The 20,625-nt window shown below is 41.8% G+C and overlaps 1 protein-coding gene across 1 annotated transcript; it reads right to left on the reverse strand.

Moving 5' to 3' along the window:
- Positions 1 to 1,224: 1,224 nt before the first annotated feature.
- Positions 1,225 to 20,438, reverse strand: LOC142193889 (pleckstrin homology domain-containing family A member 3-like). Its single transcript, XM_075262903.1, has 8 exons — positions 20,383 to 20,438; positions 16,103 to 16,219; positions 14,762 to 14,914; positions 11,467 to 11,603; positions 6,516 to 6,686; positions 5,666 to 5,709; positions 5,339 to 5,487; positions 1,225 to 1,456 (listed from the first exon to the last, which is right to left on the reverse strand). Exons 1-7 carry the CDS (start codon positions 20,435 to 20,437, stop codon positions 5,364 to 5,366), a joined length of 801 nt encoding a protein of 266 aa, XP_075119004.1. The 5' UTR covers position 20,438; the 3' UTR covers positions 1,225 to 1,456; positions 5,339 to 5,363.
- Positions 20,439 to 20,625: the final 187 nt, after the last annotated feature.

A 20,625-nucleotide genomic window follows, 5' to 3' on the forward strand; every position in this document is an offset into this window, starting at 1 on the left:
GGTATGAATACATTTGCAGGCCACTATATATAATAAACCAATACATATACACAAGTCAATATGAGTGAATGGACCTTTAGGGCTGTCACAGACAAACATTGTCTCTGTATTAGAACATCCACATCTACTAAATCCACTCCAGGCTTTGGATTCAAAAGCTGCAGCAAAATCTGCTGCAAAAACACACACACAAAAATTAAATGAACTAGGTGTGTAGAGTTGGTAGGCCTCACCCCTAGTAACACTCAACCCCATCCCCAAACTCCAATTCCACCCAAATTGGCCCAGACTGCAACCCCAAAGCCCTGTTATGTTTGTCTGCCTGTATTACTGCTACAATAATAGTCGGTCTACTGACTAACGCTTAGAGAATCATTCTGATATAGGATTCTCAATACACCTGCTGCAATGTTGGGAGTCAGAGTCGTAATATGGACGTTCATATAGGATATATGGACAAATATATGGACTCAGTTAAAAATTAGTTTTTCTAGATTTTTTAAACCTTGACAGGTTTCTACAGATCTAGCCGCATCATATAGAAATACAGACCTAGAAATCATCAACTCCCAACACCCCCACTGATCAGCTATTTGTAGCTGCTCATAAGAATTATAACAGCTCTGTATAGTCAGGGAAGTTACTACGGACAGTCCTATAGCAGTTTTCTTGGCTGACTTCTGTGCCTTCGGTCCTCAACACTGCCTGGATCTTGACATTTCTTCAAACTTAGCTTTAATAGATGAAATTTTTTACCCCCGAAGAGGCGTCTGAATGGCTCCATATTTCATCTGCTGCAAGAAAATGACCCTAAACATACGTCCAATATCTTTGGTGTAAAGAGTAAGGAGTCCTGGAAGGGATGATATGGCCCTCACAGAGACATGATCTCAACATCATCCAGTCCGTATCAGATTATATATAGGGACAGAAAGATTGGTGCAAGCCTACATCTACAGATCTGTGCTTAGTTCTCCAAGACGTCTGGAACAACCTCTAAGCCGAATTCCTTTAAAAACTGTCTGCGAGTGCACCGAGAAGAGTTTATGTGGATATGAAGTAAAGGGGGTCACTCCAAATATTGATGCGATATAGTTTTAGTTTGTTTCCTTCACTTGCACTATTGATTTATGAAAAATTATATACAAGTGTACATACTCTTTAAATGGAAGAGCTTTTATATATGACTGCCGTATATGTAATTCAGTGATCACACATCGAATATCTCTAGAAATATATAAAAGTAGACTTTATTTGTATTCACATTTCATATATTATACAGTATTATCATTGCACACACCCTTTAGCACTGTGTTGTAAAATGACCATGTACACACAGCTATAAACCTTCTGCACCGAAGTCAAGTCTTTTGTAGAAAAGCTCCGTCATTTATGTACAGTAGATCTTTTCAGTATCCTTCAAACGGGGGAGTGTTAGAATTTGGTCCCAATATTTCTGTAAAATAAATAAATTAAAAAATATAATACATTTGAGTACCGTATATACTCGAGTATAAGCCGGCCCGAGTATAAGCCGAGGCCCCTAATTTTACCACAAAAAACTGGGAAAACTTATTGACTTGAGTTTAAGCCTAGGGGGAAATGCAGCAGCAAAAATTGAAATGGTCGGAGTTTTTGGTTGCAGTAGTTGCTGGGAAAGGGGAGGGGGTGTTTTGGTTGTCTGTCTGCCCCTTCCCTGAGCTTGAGGACTGTTTTTTTCCCCCGGAACAGGAGAACTGCAGATACGCTATATTCAGTAGACTGAGCACTTTCAGACACATGGACACGTAATCTGTATAATGTGTTTCACAGTAATTTTCTACTTTTATATGTATTCTAGGGAAAGGAGGGATTTAGAACTTTTATTTACTTTATCTTTTTATTATATTTTTTTTAAGCTTCTTTTTTTCCCCCCACAATTTTATGGGAGATTCTATACATTACTATTGCGGCTGGTCATAGATCCCTCCCCCCCCCCAAAAAAAAAAAAAAAATAAAAAAAAATAAAATAATTTTTTTTTTTTCTTTTGCTTGACTCGAGTATAAGCCAAGGGGGGCTTTTTCAGCACAAAAACTGTGCTGAAAAATTCGGCTTATACTCGAGTATATACTAACTCATTGGGATCCAGGAAGAGAGTCTGCCCCCCTCAACTCCATTTTCATATGAAGATGAAGCACAGCAGTTCCTCCCCGCTCCACAATACAGCGCGATATGCGCTGCTGGGCAGAAGGACGTTCCTGGCTAAGTGTCAGAAACGCCCTTCTGACTGTAAAGCGCTACTTTACCAGGATCGATAGCGCTTTACACCGGGCACAGATTGGGAAAGCCGATAGTGCGCTGAATTCAGCGCACTGTCAGCTTTCCAGCAGTATATAGAACTGCATGTGCCCGATCTGATGAAAGGTCCTCTTTAATGGCGAGATTTACTAAGCTTAATGCTCAAGATTTCTGTCGAGAAACTGGGCTAACGTCTATGTAAACCTGACAAAGGGGCTGGCTTAGTGGAAAAAGGGTATGGGGCTTAAGACAAAAAGAGACAGATTCTAATTAACCCCTTCCCGACATGCGCCGTAATAGTACGGCGCATGTCGGGTCTGTAACTATGGCGACCGCCCGGGAGCCGGGCGGCCGCCATAGCCGCTTTAAGCAGTAGACAACCGGCTCTCATGCCTCCGATCAGTCTCTGGACCAATCGGAGGCAATAACCCCTCCGGCGCCGCAGTCAAAGGCGCCTCCGGCGCCATTTTCCCGGCAGCGCATGGGCGCCGCCATTTTGCCCGGGATCGCCGGCTCCTGGAGCATGCTCCAGGGCTGACGTCCCGTTGCCATGACAGCCGGGAGCCTGTATTAGGCTCCCAGGCTTGTCTGCAAATCCTCTCTTTTGCAGGCTGGTCTATGCAGCCTGCAAAAGAAAGGATGATTTTTTGCAATGCATTGCAATGCATTGCATTAGTGATCAGACCCCCTGGGGTTCAACACCCCTAGGGGGTCTAATAAATGCGAAAAAAAAATTAAAAAAAAAAAGTTAAAAAAAAATAAAATAAATATATATATATATATATATATATATATATATATATATATATATATATATATATATATATATATATATAAGTATTAAAAGTTCAAATCACCCCCCTTTCCCTAGAACACATATAAAAGTAGTTAAAAACTGTGAAACACATACATGTTAGGTATCCCCGCGTCCAAAATTGCCCGCTCTACAAATCTATAAAAATATTTTTCCTGTTCGGTAAACGCCGTAGCGGGAAAAATAGTCGAAAGTGCCAAACCGCCATTTTTTCACTGTTTTGATTCTGATAAAAATTTGAATAAAAAGTGATCAAAGCAATAACATTTCCCGAAAATGGTAGAACTAAAAAGCACACCCGGCCCCGCAAAAAAAGACGCCCTATGCATCCCCGTACACTTACGTATAAAAAAGTTACGGCCGTCGGAATATGGCGACTTTTAGAAAAAAATTTTTTAACACAGTTTTGGAATTTTTTTTAGGGGTCAAAATGTAAATAAAACCATATAAATTTGGTATCCCTGGAACCGTACCGAAACACAGAATATAGGGGACATGTCATTTTGGCTGCACAGTGAACACCGTAAAACCAAAGCCCGTAAGAAAGTCGCAGAAATGCATTTTTTCTTCAAATCCTCCCCATTCTGAATTTTTTTCCTGCTTCCCAGTACATTATATAGAATAATTAATGGTGGCATCATGAAGAAAAATTTGTCCCGCAAAAATTAAGACCTCATATGGCTCTGGGAGCGGAGAAATAAAAAAGTTATGGGGTTTAGAAGGAGGGGAGTCAAAAACGAAAAACGAAAATCAAAAAATGCCATCGGCGGGAAGGGGTTAAAATGCACCAGAAGTCTGTGCCAAAAAATGGTGTATGTGCTTTAAACCATGTTTAGTGACACTTGGAGCAAAGGGGGTGTTTTGGAAAGGGGTAAGGCTAAACACGCTGAAAGATCTTGGGGATCAAATTGTATTTTTGATCAAGGCAGGTCTAGTATGTAGGACTCCTTTAGCAATCCATTATCAGAAGTCAAACTTCTACTTAGAAGCTACAAACTTCTACTGCAGTAATAATATATATATATATATATATATATATCCATCCACAGTGTCCCCCCATGACATCCATATACCTCAATAGAGAATACAGTCGGACAATCCTCATTGGAGACCCCTAGAAGTTAGCCACACACCCATAGATCACATCCTGACCCGCTGCTCCCACCAGTGTTGGGCAGTGTGACAGCCTTCAATCACTGTAAATAGTCCCAAGAAGCTTTTCTGCATGTGGGGCCTTAGCCTAAAACACATCAAAAGTGGTCTGAAAAGGAATGGGAGCTATAAAGGAAACCCTTATACTTCTCCCTTCTACTAAATACTCTCCTGGCTTTTGTTGTAGCGAAATTCACAATAATAAAAAAAAAAAAAATGGCAGCTTTCCCGCAAAGTGTGGCCTCTGCATCAACGAATATGTGGTAGATAGATACATGATTCGTCATGTATACAAAGAACCTCAAATGTATATATAGTAAATACTAATAGTAATACATGTACGTGTATATAACATATATAGGTCTTGGTGCAACTTAGTCCCATTTTATTAGCCCATGATGCAAGAACACAAGTGCAATTTTTTTTTTTTTTTTTTTTTAAATAATCCCATTTTTATGCAAATCTGGTCCTATATTTCAACCTATGCTTTGCAAAGGGTGAAAACTGCTGTGAAAATCTGTGACAAAGTGACCTGTAGATTTAAAACCTGTACTACAGGGAAATTTTTTTTGCGCCTATTTGATTATTAAAAATGTCATCCACTTTGTAACCTGCTGCAGATTTTCCGCTGAAAATTAGGGGTAAAAAAATTTTTGCAGTGTATTTGCCACATGTGAGCATGCTCTAAAGAGATTATTAGCATCCTCTGAGAAGGATTCCTTTATATCATGAAAAATTCCATTTTTATCTTGACCTGCAGTAGGTCTCAAGCTGGAATAAATGTCTTCTAGGTAGGAAGCAGGGTTTCCATAGGAACCATTATTAGTGCATGTCTTTAATTCTGTCACAGAGGCAATGAATTTCATATAAAAAATTTTAAAAATTGAAGAATTAAAATAGGACCCTTCCTAGTGCTGGCTAACACTACTACACCCCTAACTACCTTCCTCTAAATGTGACTTTCCATAACGGTGCTGTGATCTTTCCACACCCTTATTTATAGGGCCTGTGGATTCATCACTCTTTAGAGTTAGAGATTTGGGCCCCTTCTTCGCTGTGGGCCCACAACAGCTACCTAGGTACACCCCCCTTACCTTGGCGGTATGAGAATAGGACTTGTTATCCTGATGTTCCATTACTGGAGGGCGCGTGCTGTTGCTCTTGAGCAGGTAACCTCATGGCCATTTGCTCCAGATTCTTCATCACAGTTACTCCTCCACCCTGCCTTGGTGAATTAGAAGTCCTATGAGACAGAAGCAGCTTTTACATCACCTTCTTCTGTCTATATAGAAATGCAGCGTCCTCGTGAATAGCTTATTATAGTCAAAGACCATGAATGGCCAATTTCTTTTTTATTTCTATAGATCATAGAAATGATGAAGAGTGAAACAATACAGAAAATCCATCTTTCTCCTGCTCACCTTGGTGGTGTGGACTCAACAGGCTGGCTGAGAGAACGTCTAACCTAAAGAAATATTAAAAATGAACATAAGCATAGAAAAAGGACGAAATTCTGAACTAAGAACTTAAGATGTTGGCACAGCCAGACATAGGCAGTAGAGATGAGCGAGTAGTTTTCGATCGAATACCTCGCTCCCATAGGAATGCGTGTAAGTGGCCGAACACCAAGGGGTTAAGTGCAGTGAATATTTGATGCGCTTAACCCCTTGTTGTTCGGCCGCTTACACGCATTCTTATGGGAGCGAGGCATTTGATTGAATACTACTCGCTCATCTCTAATGGGCAGTCTAAGATTATAAGAGCTGGACAGACCAGAGACAGACACAGTCCTCTATTATTTCTATAATCTCTAATACAGCATACTGATAGGTTCAGGTCACAGAGTTATGGAAGACCCATCAAAGATGAATGCTATTACAGAAGATCCTATAATGCCACAACTGTGTCCAGTAAACCCCCCAAAATGCTAATAATATGCAACACAGCTTTCCTTTTTGAGCTTCCTCAGTAGTGTGTACTGGCCAGAGGGTGGGGTAGATACAGTGTGTACTCAAACCAAATCATGAAGAAATCATAAAAATTGAAATAAAACAAAATAAAGAAAACTGCAATAAAGACTGCATTTCCTGGAGCCCTGATGGTGGGCCCTGCTCTAGTGAATATTAGTGACAGCTGTCAGTGCTCATACACTGGGTGTTCATCTTCATCCACCATCTACTGATACCAGCTTACACATTAAAAAAAAAAAAAGAAAAAAAAAGTCAGTATGGATTTGAGATATTATACCTCTAATGTAAGTGGCAGCAATACCTTTCGAATCTGGGGAAGTTTGGTGCCAACCACGTCTCCTGGCAAGACTGGCAGAGGAGGGTCTTGTTTATTCAGATGCAGGTTAGTATTGACGTACTTTATACATTCATCTAAAGTAGAACAGATGTAAGAACATGTCCCCTGTAGGTTGGCGCACGCTGTATTCAGTTTCTGAAAAAGAAGGAAAGAACAATTTATGTACGGTACATATTACAAGTCTGCCCCGTCATCATACCAAACAGAAGACAAGACCGGTACAAGAATCTATAGGGGATGATTCTAATGACCATTTTTAATGTATTTATTTAGCTCACTTATATGGCGCCATCATATTCTGCAGTATGTTATGGAGATATTGTCAACCCTGTCCCAAGTAGGAATCTGAATTCCTTATAAGTAGGTCTTTGGACCATTCATGCTTCTTTCCTGCTATGATATAGATTTTCTAAAGTTATTTGGATTTATTTACAGGTATTGTATAGGAAATCCAAAAATAACAGGTGGCTTGCTTGGTTGTGTTCACGATTCCCACATTGGAAAGGGCCATACACCTACACGGCTGACACTTCAATATTATACCACCATTGTAATGCGAATTTAAAGTGTATTCCAGCGGGAAGTATTTATAACTAGAGATGAGCGAGTACTGTTCGGATCAGCCGATCCGAACAGCACACTTGCATAGAAATGAATCGATGTAGCCGGCACGCGGGGGGTTAAGCGGCCGGCCGCCGTCAAAGCGGAAGTACCAGGTGCTTCCATTCATTTCTATGGTGCGTGCTGTTCGGATCGGCTGATCCGAACAGTACTCGCTCATCTCTATTTATAACCTATCTGCTTGGGTGATAAATCCTAGATCATAAGTGGTCCAAGTGTAGTACTTGGCTCTTTCCATCCGTGCCCTAGACTTTGAAAGGAGAAGCAACGTTCAAGCTTGATCCCTTCTCCCTTTAAACTTCTCCTAGCTGAAGTCTTGCCAAATGGTGGAACTCATGACCGCCAAGCCTTGTTCTGGTGATCGGTGCGGGTCCCGGTGGTCAGCATTTATCACCAAAGGATACAGGATAAATGCTGCAGGCTGGAATATTCATTAAGTGTAAGGAAAGAGTGATGTTTGTCACCAAGGTCCTAGCGGAATGAAGGAAACAGTGACTCATATACAGAAACAATAGACTTCTATAATAAGCATAAAAGTAACATCCAACCATTGTCAGACTAATGAAGAAGGTACAATTCCTAGTTGCTGGGTTACAGATACGTGTATAGTTGTATCATGATAAATTAGAGTATGTTAGGTATAACAGGCCTCAAGTTGTACGCAGCATCTGTACCCTTTCATTTTTTTTTTTTCATTCTTCCTCAGTACGCACATGCCACCTTAAAGGTTTTATCCAAATTTTCAAAACAGAGGTCCTATTTATAAAATAAGGCATCAATTTTAAATTGATAGGGGTCCGACTTCCAGGACTCCTGCAGATCAGTTTTCCTGTGATGGCAAGATTCATGTTTTATTCACACTTGCGCCTGGTATCCATCTTAACGCTAAGGCCCCACTGGGTGAAAAAGCAGCGCTAAAGCGCTGCGGGAAGAACCACGGTGTGAATGCATTGAGGTTCTTCCTACAGTGCTTTCAACAGAAAGCGCACAGAGTTTTCCTCCGCGGACTTTCTGTCACAATTATGTCTATGGGAAAGCCGCCGGCGTTTCCGTAGATATAATTGACATGCTGAGATTTTCAAAGCCACTGCGATTTTTTCTGCAAAGTGGGCATGGGATTCTCATGAATCCCATCCACTTTGCAAGTACTGTAAAACACCACAATTTTTACAGCGGTGTTTCTGCCATGTCCAAATTTCGGCGTTTCCAGCCAGTGGGGCTCCGGCCTAAGGCTAAGGCCACACTTTGCAGAAACGCAGCTTCTTTTGTTGCATATTTTGCTGTTTTTTGAGCCAAAGTCAAGAATGGCTACAAAAGGAATGGAAAATATAAGGGAGTTCTTATACTTCTACCTTCTGCTCAATCCACTCCTGGTTTTAGCTCAAAAAACCGCAGCAAAATCTACAAAAAAACAAAACATGGGGCCTTAGCCTAAGCTCACAAAATCTGTTTGGACACTGTTTGCTAAAAAACTCATTCATTTCAATGGTTTTTTAAAACAATCTGCAGGTGCACGTTTTGAGTCTTTCCACCACTTATCTGCTCGTTTGAACGGAGACAAAAGTCTGATTTGCAGGACTTTGTGACCGTACAAAAGATAAAACAGACCGCCTCAAAACTTTTTTTTTTTTTTAATAACATTGAGGTCCCGCAAGCAGCACTTTTCTTTCCGCATTTTTAGTGCGGAAATCGAGCACAAACCACACAGGCCCCATTATAGTCTATGGGATCCGCGGGTTTCTTTAGGTAACCGCTTTTTTATGCAGATAGGTTTCCGTTCAGGAGGTCCCCAAGAAGACTCCCCGAACAGAAACCTGAACACAGATGTGAACCGGGCCTTAAAAGACTGATTCGGGTATCCGCTGAGTAACAGTTTGGATTCCTTTTTGTACCAAACCATTTTTTTTTTTTAAACAGTTTTCAAGCAGACTGATACCAGGCGCAAGAGTGAACGAAGAATCACATTGTTTGTTTTTTTTTGCAATACCTTTAATAGCAGTCATTGTGAGCCCTGCAGTGGATATCCCCATAGACCTGAATAGAAGAACTACTGTAGTAAACAGAACCACTGGTATTAAACATACAGCATGTGAGCTCTGCAGCTTGCACAAAAAGCTGATCTTAAGGGATCCTAGCAGTTGGACCCCTGTTGATCTAACATTGATGTTCCATCCTATGGTAGGTCAACTCTGAAAGGTTGGATAGCCCCTTTATAACTCTTGTGTGGATGGAAGAGTCATATGTATGTATGACCACCACTCCAGGGTGTTGTACACAGCTATCTCTGCAGGTACCACTCTATTCACACTGTAGACCATTCTTCTCATGAATGCTGGAGGCCCCAGCAGTCACTTATCTGTTATGTGGATAGGGATTAAGCTTTCTTCCTGGGAATACTCACTTTGACAATTTTTGCATGTCAATAAGGTTCTGCCAACCTCTATGGATTGCTGCAGGAGGACTTAAAACTGCACTGTGTTATGATGAATAAATGGTTAAAAAAAAAAATTATATAAGCTTTATCCACCCCATGTCATTTACCTGCTACTTATTTTGTGGGATTAAGTTACTCTCTATACAAGGTGGTAAAAACAGTGACAGGGCTAAACCGGTTTGGACACAATGGTGTTTAATAAGGAACTGCCACAGCAAAACATGGATAACAAAGATCTCATGAATCGTGTGGCACAGGCAACAAAGAATAAGCAAAAATTATCTGACGCATGGTCCTGAGCAAATTTACTGTGTGCATTCACTTTGTAGCTGACTGATGGTCCAAAGCCAGACCAGGTCCCATTAGCTTCCAGGAGATAAGGACATCAGCTACATAGAAGAGCAGAGATAGCCACATAATAGTAGCCATACATAGATTCTAATTAAAATGATATTAATAAGAAGGCTATTGTGTGAACACCCCATTGAAGAAAACAAGGGATTTTGGCATAAAGAATGGTACCAACATGTGCAACATTGATCACTGTAATAATGAAGCGCCCACGCACAGACAGGTCCTGTTTCCCATCCATCTTCTTATCAGAACCGCTCCCTTTTGGAGGAGATATTCTGGCTTGGCTTTTATTCCCAGATTATGCCCTTAGGCTTCTTTGCTAACCAGTTATTAGCCTATAGAGAGCTACCTTCCAGAAGGTGGCGCTAGGAACAAATTACTTTATTTCACCAATGAGATCTTATTTGCATATTCCTCTATAGAGGGCAGCATCCTTAACATCATGCATGACTCAGTTATAAAGTCTTTTTAATCATGATGTGGATTTAATTGCCAAATTAGTATTTCTGTCCCAAAATTTCATAGCTGGAAATCTGTTCCTTTTGGGACAGAAATACTAATTTGGCAATTAAATCCACATCATGATTAAAAAGACTTTATAACTGAGTCGTTCATGATGTTAAAGAGGACCTTTCACCATATCCGGGCACAGGCAGTGTTATATACTGCCAGAAAGCTGACAGTGCGCTGAATTCAGCGCACTGTTGGCTTTCCCGATCTGTGCCCGGTGTAAAGCGCTATCGGTCCCGGTACCGTAGCGTTTTACAGTCAGAAGGGCGTTTCTGACCATTAGCCAGGAACGTCCTTCTGCCTCGCGGCGCCAATCGCGCTGTGCTGTGGAGCCGGGAGGAACGCCCCCCTCCCGCTCCTGATAATACTCGTCTATGGACGAGCTGTGTGAGCAGAGGGAGGGGGCGTTCCTCCCGGCTCCACAGCACAGCGCGATTGGCGCCGCGAGGCAGAAGGACGTCTCTGGCTAATGGTCAGAAACGCCCTTCTGACCATAGAAGAGCTACGGTACCGGGCCGTAAGCTCTTCACACCGGGCACAGATCGGGAAAGCCGACAGTGCGCTGAATTCAGCGCACTGTCAGCTTTCCGGCAGTATATAGAACTGCCTGTGCCCGGATATGGTGAAAGGTCCTCTTTAAGGATGCTGCCCTCTATAGGGTGGTGTACAGAGTGCACTGTTCTCCTAATTACATCCTGGAGTTGCATATTTTTTACCCAGAATCCCTAGCGGAGCAGGAATGACTTGTAAGTCTCCGTACTGCCTATGTAGGCAAACTCTCTCCCTGATGTGTAAGATTGTCCCCTGACCCTTGCATATTCCTGGCACCCATAGACATTGACGTGCCAGGAATATGCAAATAAGATCTCATTGGTGAAATAAAGTAGCCATTTTCCATGTCCTTTGGCTGGAGAGGTCATGGATAGGGGCTCCTGCTGTGAAGTAGACCATATACTGTATTGTGGCTGACCAGGGTAAGAGCGCAGTCATTTTTACCTCCTTGTTTGGTGCAGATTCTGCCTCATCTGTGGTCACTGCTTCTTTTACTTCTGACACTTGTCCCATAAGTAGATCACAGAAGAGCCGCAGCTCTGACAGTTTTCGACTGAGACTTTCGTTATCTGGCAGGACATCTAGGAGAAACAGGTATGGTATAAGAATAAAGAATTGATTCCACGCATCATTTTTAGAATATACTACTGTCATTGTATCATGGCAGGCCGATAGATAGATAGATAGATAGATAGATAGATAGATAGATAGATAGATAGTGTGTGTGTGTGTATATACATATATATATATATATATACACAGTCCTATGAAAAAGTTTGGGCACCCCTATTAATCTTAATCATTTTTAGTTCTAAATATTTTGGTATTTGCAACAGCCATTTCAGTTTGATATATCTAATAACTGATGGACACAGTAATATTTCAGGATTGAAATGAGGTTTATTGTACTAACAGAAAATGTGCAATATGCATTAAACCAAAATTTGACCGGTGCAAAAGTATGGGCACCTCAACAGAAAAGTGACATTAATATTTAGTACATCCTCCTTTTGCAAAGATAACAGCCTCTAGTCGCTTCCTGTAGCTTTTAATCAGTTCCTGGATCCTGGATAAAGGTATTTTGGACAAACAATTCAAGTTCAGTTAAGTTAGATGGTCGCCGAGCATGGACAGCCCGCTTCAAATCATCCCACAGATGTTCAATGATATTCAGGTCTGGGGACTGGGATGGCCATTCCAGAACATTGTAATTGTTCCTCTGCATGAATGCCTGAGGATTTGGAGCGGTGTTTTGGATCATTGTCTTGCTGAAATATCCATCCTCGGCGTAACTTCAACTTCGTCACTGATTCTTGAACATTATTCTCAAGAATCTGCTGATACTGAGTGGAATCCATGCGACCCTCAACTTTAACAAGATTCCCGATGCCGGCATTGGCCACACAGCCCCAAAGCATGATGGAACCTCCACCAAATTTTACAGTGGGTAGCATGTGTTTTTCTTGGAATGCTGTTTCTTTTTGGACGCCATGCATAACGCCTTTTTTTTATAACCAAACAACTCAATTTTTGTTTCCAAAATGAAGCTGCCTTGTCCAAATGTGCTTTTTCATACCTCAGGCAACTCTATTTGTGGCGTACGTGCAGAAACGGCTTCTTTCTCATCACTCTCCCATACAGCTTCTATTTGTGCAAAGTGCGCTGTATAGTTGACCGATGCACAGTGACACCATCTGCAGCAAGATGATGCTGCAGCTCTTTGGAGGTGGTCTGTGGATTGTCCTTGACTGTTCTCACCATTCTTCTTCTCTGCCTTTCTGATATTTTTCTTGGCCTGCCACTTCTGGACTTAACAAGAACTGTCCCTGTGGTCTTCCATTTCCTTACTATGTTCCTCACAGTGGAAACTGACAGGTTAAATCTCTGAGACAACGTTTTGTATCCTTCCCCTGAACAACTATGTTGAACAATCTTTGTTTTCAGATCATTTGAGAGCGGGCTGTCCATGTTCGGCGACCATCAAACTTAACTGAACTTGAATTGTTTTGTAGAAAGAAATGGTCCAAAATACCTTTATCCAGGATCCAGGAACTGATTAAAAGCTACAGGAAGCGACTAGAGGCTGTTATCTTTGCAAAAGGAGGATGTACTAAATATTAATGTCACTTTTCTGTTGAGGTGCCCATATTTTTGCACCGGTCAAATTTTGGTTTAATGCATATTGCGCATTTTCTGTTAGTACAATAAACCTCATTTCAATCCTGAAATATTACTGTGTCCATCAGTTATTAGATATATCAAACTGAAATGGCTGTTGCAAATACCAAAATATTTAGAACTAAAAATGATTGAGATTAATAGGGGTGCCCAAACTTTTTCATAGGACTGTATATATATATATATATATATATATATATATATATATATACACACACACACACACTATCTATCTATCTATCTATCTATCTATCTATCTATCTATCTATCTATCGGCCTGCCATGATACAATGACAGTAGTATATTCTAAAAATGATCCAGATGACACAACAGACCCTGCTGACTTCGGTTCAATAAAGATTTCCATCATTGTGACTGCAAATATTGCTGCATGCTGCAGTATTATTGATGTCAAAAGTAAAAGGAAACGTCCATGGAAGCCCCAATAGCAGATAAGAACAGAAATGGTTAAGAGATTCCAACATCTAAAGAAAGAGTTGGAAACATATCAGATGTAAGGCATTTATAACCGAATCAAACAATGCGCACTGGGGGGCCCTTTACAAGTCTTATACAGAATGGAAATTTTCATTTTGCTTAGAAATGGTACAATCAAAGAAAAATGTCAAACTAATTCCACTTATAGAGTCACTGCAGAGGCTCCAATCTGGAGATTAAAGGAGATTCAGTTTATTAAAATATAGTTCATATAACAGGATTCCTCAATAGAGACAAGTTACTAATATAGATCATATTAAAATGCGTCACCATTTACCTGATATCCTTTCAGGTCACGTGGCCTCATCTGTGACGTTTCATTTGCAAGCTCTCTGTGAGCACTGAGGCCTGAAAACAAAACGCCACAGCACTACGTGACCTGCTGGAAGCCAAGTGTATCTGAAACCCCCTATAATAGGATTCCTCAATATAAACAACTATATTTTAATAAACCAGATAGCCCCTTGAACTGTGATATAGTAAAATCTCAGTTTCACCTTCAACCCTCCAGGTGCAGAAACCAATCTAATATATCTTCCCATCTTATAAAGTGATGGCACATGGATATATCACTCTCATGGTAAGGATTTGATCTGTAGGACCCCGACCAGTCCTGAGAATGAATGTGTGCAGAGTTGATTTAACACTGGTCCCCTTCATTGTCTCCCAGCATGGCATTAACCTGATCACCTGCTGTGCTTTAGACTCCAGCATATCCTTCACCAATGCTAAAGCAGCGCTGTATGCCCTTCATTCTCAAGATTGGTGTGGGTCCTACAGGCTGACATTCCCATTGGTAGATCCTATCAAAACCCCTTTTCCGTTCTCACATGCACCACTTGTCAGTTTAAACCAGTTTGACGGCATTTCCAAACACACTGAACCAGCAAGACCAGAAATCTGCTTTGTCAGAAGTTCAGAATACATGCAGAAATTCTGACTGCAGATACAGAGCACCAATTGGATCATATACACTTCACCCGGCTATGAAGCCACCATTCATTTTCATAAAATATGACCCAGCACCAGGCTAACCCAGCTCTTTAAAGATAAGCATACATGCCTTTAGGTTTTTGAGTTGCGTCCCCCAAGCAGGCTTTGGCGGAACCTAAGGCCACCAGCCACCTCTGTCTGTCGGCTGCATTGTCTGCTCGCAGGTAAAAACACTGCTCCTTTGGTATATAGAGATCCATCCGGCAGCTATCAGCCTGATGCACTGCAAACAGAACACATGTGGACATACAGAAAAAAAAAAAAATATATAGATTTCACAGTAAATAATGCAGAATTTACAAGATTATCTTCAGAAAGTAGGAGGCAAATGTAATCCAAGAGATGAATTACTCAGGTCTGTGAGGTCTCACAGGATCTTAAGACCGAAGCCCTGGTGTTTTTAGATCAGTGTGCAATGTTATATAATATTAAATTAAATCAAAATCAGCATAAAACAGCATGAGTGTCCCTCAGACAGAAATATGTCTAATTCTGCAACATTAAATATCATAGATCTGGTTTTCAAGCACAAGGAGTAGTGTCCACTGAGTGGCTAAGCACCAATCCCCCCCCAGGTTTCTCCTGTCTAGCCTAGCTTGATTGACAGGTCTCTGGGACTGACCGGTCAAAGAGTCAGTCTAGGCCTGCAATAAAAGTGTAGTCAGTGGGGACCACCATCGGTGGAGATGAGGCTACGTCTGTTTTGGTAAAGACTTGCTTTTCCATTAGGCTATGGCCACATGTGGCAGTCCGCTGTGGGATATTCTGAAGTGGACCCAGCCACATTAACAGTTGGCTAGTTTCACTGCAGGTTTAGGCACTTCTGCTAGTGCATTAGAATGACGGAAACCACAAAATCCACAGCAATAATGCACATGCTGCAGGTTCCAAACCACACTCTCTGTGCTGAAGTGTAGGTGGGATTTGTTTTTTGTTTTTTTAAATGTAGATTGTGAGCCCCATATAGGAATCACAATGTACATTTTTTTCTCCCATCAGTATGTCTTTTTAGAATGGGAGGAAATCCATGCAAACACGGGGAGAACATACAAACTCCTTGCAGATGTTGTTCCTGGAGAGATTCGAACCCTTCCAGCGCTGCAAGGCTGCAGTGCTAACCACTGTGCCACCTTGTTTCCTCCGCCGTTTAGTTTTTTTTGGCGCGACTAGCCGTGATGGGATGCCGATGCAGTGCCTACTAGCCAGCGGAAAAACAAAACAGAGTGACTCCCATTGAAGTAAATGGGAGCCTTTTTTGCAGCTGAACTTTGAGGCGAATTCCACATCAAAATCCGCCTGCAAAAAACTCTGTGTGAACATGCCCTAACACAGCTCTAGTAGCTCTCACAGCAGTAGTAGCATAAAAAAAATACACCCATAATGAATATTCTAAAACAACCGTACACATTACCTCGGATTTCACACACTGCCATCTTAATGCTGCCCTTGCTTCCTTTATCCACATCATCCTGAGAGTCATAGTAGGACAAAATGCCGCGGTCCAGCACAAAGTACCTTGGCTGCCATCCTGGAAAGATGGAAAAAGAAAACATTACAAAATAGTACAATTTAGAAGATGGTATTCACACGAACTGACTGGTAGTTCTATATATTTACTTAGCACCAATATATTCTGCAGCGTTTTAGATATTGTCAACACTGGCCTGTATAAGGCTCACAATCTTTTTCCCTTCCTTTTTCAGTATGACTTATGTATGGGAAGAAGCAGGAATTCACAGGGAGAACATACCGTAAGCTCTTTGCAGATGGTGTTGGATTCAAACCTACCTAAATGGTAACCACAACGATTGAGAACAACCCACATTTTTAGGATTGGTGGGGTCTCTGCAGTCAGACCTCCCCCCATTTATCCTCTGATTGGCAGAATAAATACGCTATAGATCTTGCGTACTTGGCGATCATTTAAACACCATCGATCTGGCCATAAATCACATGAATATAGGAGAAAAACACTCTCTGAGACCAAAATATAATAAAAAAAAGTATAATATATATATTTATTAAATATCCAAAGAGGATTAAAAAACATATAAGACAGAGGAGACACACAAAGGAAGGTCCGTCAAAAAATGGTGGTCCAATACCGCAGCCCTCTAAGAGAGTGTTTTTCTCCTTTCGTTATGACTTTGTATTTGGTTTGAGACTTTCTTTGTTAGATATAGGGTTAATTGTTTGGTTTCATAAATCATATAAAATCTACCATAAGTTTAAAGTTTAGGATCACTACACTACATTAGACTTAGACAAAAGTAAAACATTTGGCCTCCAAACAAATAAAGGAAGAAAAAAAAAAAAAAAAAAAAAAAAAAAGTTTCATTTTATATTGAAAGATCTTTCCTGGGGTTGTGCAATATACATATAGCCGCATGTGTGCAGAGTGATAAGAAGCCATGTTTACCTTTGGGGCATGTACAGTAGATCCCCATAAATATACAGGGAAGGAGAAGCTGAACCACTTAGCAAGCCACTACCACTGTATATGACTGCAATGCCAGAAATGATAGAAAACAAATTAGAAATAGTCTGCACTCCAGGAGCACATCAAATATCTAGATAATTCTGTATAGAAAAGGGCAAGCAATGGGTATGTACCACAATTTAGAATATTCTTCAAAAAATATGACACCTCAGTATTAATAAAAATAAATAAATAAAAAATATGTCTCTATTCCAAGACAGGCCTTGCACAGACTAACCTGCAGGTTATAGAGGAGGAGATGCTGAGCTCTTTGATATATATCATATAAGTTCCAATAACTTGTCTTCCATGCCTTCTAAATGTAGCACATTCTGAGCCTAGGAGTCCAGTGGGCGGTCCTACCATCACTGACAGTTATCTATGTATATACCTATACATGGGAAGAATATGCAAATCTGTCTTCCATGATGTAATTGGGAAGTCAGATGCTGCCTCTGTATTGCAAACCAATAGAGGGCGCTCACTGGAATGTGCAAGCCTATCTTCCCTGATGTAGTTGGGAAGACAGAATTCCAGTGAAATAACCCAATAATGGCTGCTCCCTTTTGCGTCATGCCCGACCTTCCAAGAGGCCTTTGTTTTGCAATGACGCTGGGATTATTACCAGGTATAGTCTCTCAATCGAGGACAGCTGTTTCGATGTTATTGCATCTCTTCAGCTCGATGTAGAGAGGACTATAACCTGGTAGAGGTGAGAGGCTTAGACAGGGTTAAGGGGATATTGTCACTCCTTAGGGAGAGACCACCATAGACCCACACACCTATATGGTGGTCTCTCCCTAAGGAGTGACAATATCTCCTTATACCTATACAGGAAAGGCTGTTAATCGCTGGACTTCTAAGCCCAGAATGAGCAGCGACACAAGTGAATAAATGACAAGTATACTAGAACATGTCTAAGGGCTCGTTCACACCTGCGCCCGGTCTCCGTTCTGCAGGTTTCAGTTTCCTGCCCGAAACTAGACAGAAGATGGAAACCTGCAGTCATTTTTCAAACCCATTCATTTGAATGGGTTTGAAAACTGTCCGGCCGTGAGCGTTTTATGCTCTCCGCGGCGAAACAGTATTCTTTTAACCGGACACAGAGTTGGACATGCAGGACTTTGTGTCCGGTTTAAAAAAAAATGGTTTCGCCGCGGAGAGCATAAAACGCTCACCGGTGCTCAAGGCCGGACCCGGTCTGACAGGTTTCCGTCTTCTGCAGAAACCTCAGAGCGGAGATCAAACGCTGGTGTGAACCCAGCGTTACACTGACTATCACTGTGCTCAGCTCCTCTCGCTCTGGAACAGGTTGTCTAAAGACCATTTTCAGTGTGACAGGTTCCCTTTAACAAAAAATATAAAGTACAGTAAAGTGCCGCATAAAGTATTATAAAATTGTGAGACAGTAATAGGGGGATCCAGGTTCACGGTTGCAACAAGACCCCAAAGATCCCCCCCCCCCTTACAAACTCTGGGGCACTAGCAGTGTGCTGAACCTTGGCAGTTACGTTTTTAGAAGAAACATTCCTGCTGCCAAAACATACCCAGCAATGTACCTGAAAGCAGGGGTTGGGTGCAGCCAAATCGGCCTAATTCTACTGACCTATTGTTATTGAAAATACCATACGTGCAAGGAACCTGAAACAAGGAGCACAACACAGTCCTGAGATGTGCAAGACCAGAAAGCCATAGGCCCCACTCACTCTTACCTGCTCCTGGCACACATGACACATCACAGCAACGTGCACAAAGCAGATAAAGAGTGCAACTGGGGAACAGAAAGGAGAGTAACGAACCAATACTTACCGACCCCTTCCATGGGACACTGAAGTGGTGATAAGACTTTGTGGGGAATCCCTCCCCGACCTGATTGAATGTGTGCTGGCGCATGTAGCGGCTGTGAAATACACATTGTCCATGGGCAGGAACATTGGGAGAGTAGATCAAACAGATTGGTCCAAGCTTACTTATATAAACATGTAGCAGTCAGCGGAGTTCTCCATGTTTGTGCCCTCCTCTGCTGAGGACAGAGTTTGGCTATCGGGTCACGTGATATAGATGGCGTATCACTACCGCAGCCCTGAGACCAAATACCCGGCAAAGAGGACTACAGCAGTGGTGCTGGAACGAGCTGGTAAGTTTTTCTTTTTTTTAATACCATTTCCCTTCTTGCTCCATACACCCACTGATTTCATCAGTATCAAACTAATGACAGTAGGGTGGCTTTTACACTTTCCAAATATGTCTTTCTTATTCTGCATTGCAGCTCCATTTTCATGAAAATTAGGTTTCCATTCCTATGTAAAGGGCCCTGCTGGGGCTTCAGTCTCCACTCCAAATAACACCCTAGCAGACAAAGTAGGAAATCTCACTCAAGTAATGGGGGTGTAGAAATGCCCCCAAAATATCTTTTCAACTAATTTGCATAAAGAGTCAGGTTTGGGAAAAATAGAGGAGTCAGAGTTTGTCCCAGGGACATGTGATACTCTTGTGTGTAGATCACGGAGAACCTTGTACAGCGATACATTGTAACTATAGCCAGATGTTCAACTTCCATCCTGACATGACGCCACATGCAGGAAGGGGTCCCGAACACATCTAGGGGTCCCATACACATCCAGGGGTCCCCCGATACCAGTCGCTGACAGCCCAGTGTTACACTGGAAGCCTCACCTACAGTACAGTCATTCCTTCCATAGTGATGTAACATGGCAGGGGAACCAATGACCCGCACAACCACGTAGCATTACTTCACTCTGGGCACAAGGAGTTTATGAGGAAGGGAAATGATAAGACAAGACTCTCTGTAAGCTAAATTTTCTGAGCCAAAGCCAAGAATGTCTTCATAAGGAATGGGAAATATAAAGGAACTTCTTATACTTCTCCATTCTGCTAAATCCACTCCTCCCTGCCCCCCAAACAAACCCCACTGTCTTATTCATGTGAATGGGGCCCCCAGAAATCCAGGCTGCCCAGACATTCCCTCTGGATGAATGGCACAGATTCACCCTGACCCAGAATCCCCACTGTTAAGGCTGCTGGAGTATACAGAACTATAGCAACATACTATGCATTGTAATACATCAACGTGGAACTACAAGTCCCAGCAATTTACAGGGTTTATAAACAAAGTTGTATATCCCATACTAGTGATAGCCATAGACATACGATCTTTAACCCTGTATTACCTCCCCAGCCCCCTTACCCACCAGACAAGTAGTTGGTCCATTTCAGCAGCGAACCCTCCATGTCCAGTTTCCTCATAGCCACGCCCCCCTACTAAAGGCGGGCCCGTCCTCAAGCTAGTTGTCTCAAGGCAGCCAATGACGTATAGGGGGCGTGGCCTGCTTCCCTAACACCTAATCTCTGCTCCGCTAGAATGAAGGCTGTTATGTGGACTTGCAAAGGTCTCGACCAATCAGTTTTCAGATCGAGCGCCGCGTGGATGTGTG

The sequence above is a fragment of the Leptodactylus fuscus genome, chromosome 2 (genome assembly GCF_031893055.1).
Source record: "Leptodactylus fuscus isolate aLepFus1 chromosome 2, aLepFus1.hap2, whole genome shotgun sequence".
Classification (NCBI taxonomy): Eukaryota; Metazoa; Chordata; class Amphibia; order Anura; family Leptodactylidae; genus Leptodactylus; species Leptodactylus fuscus.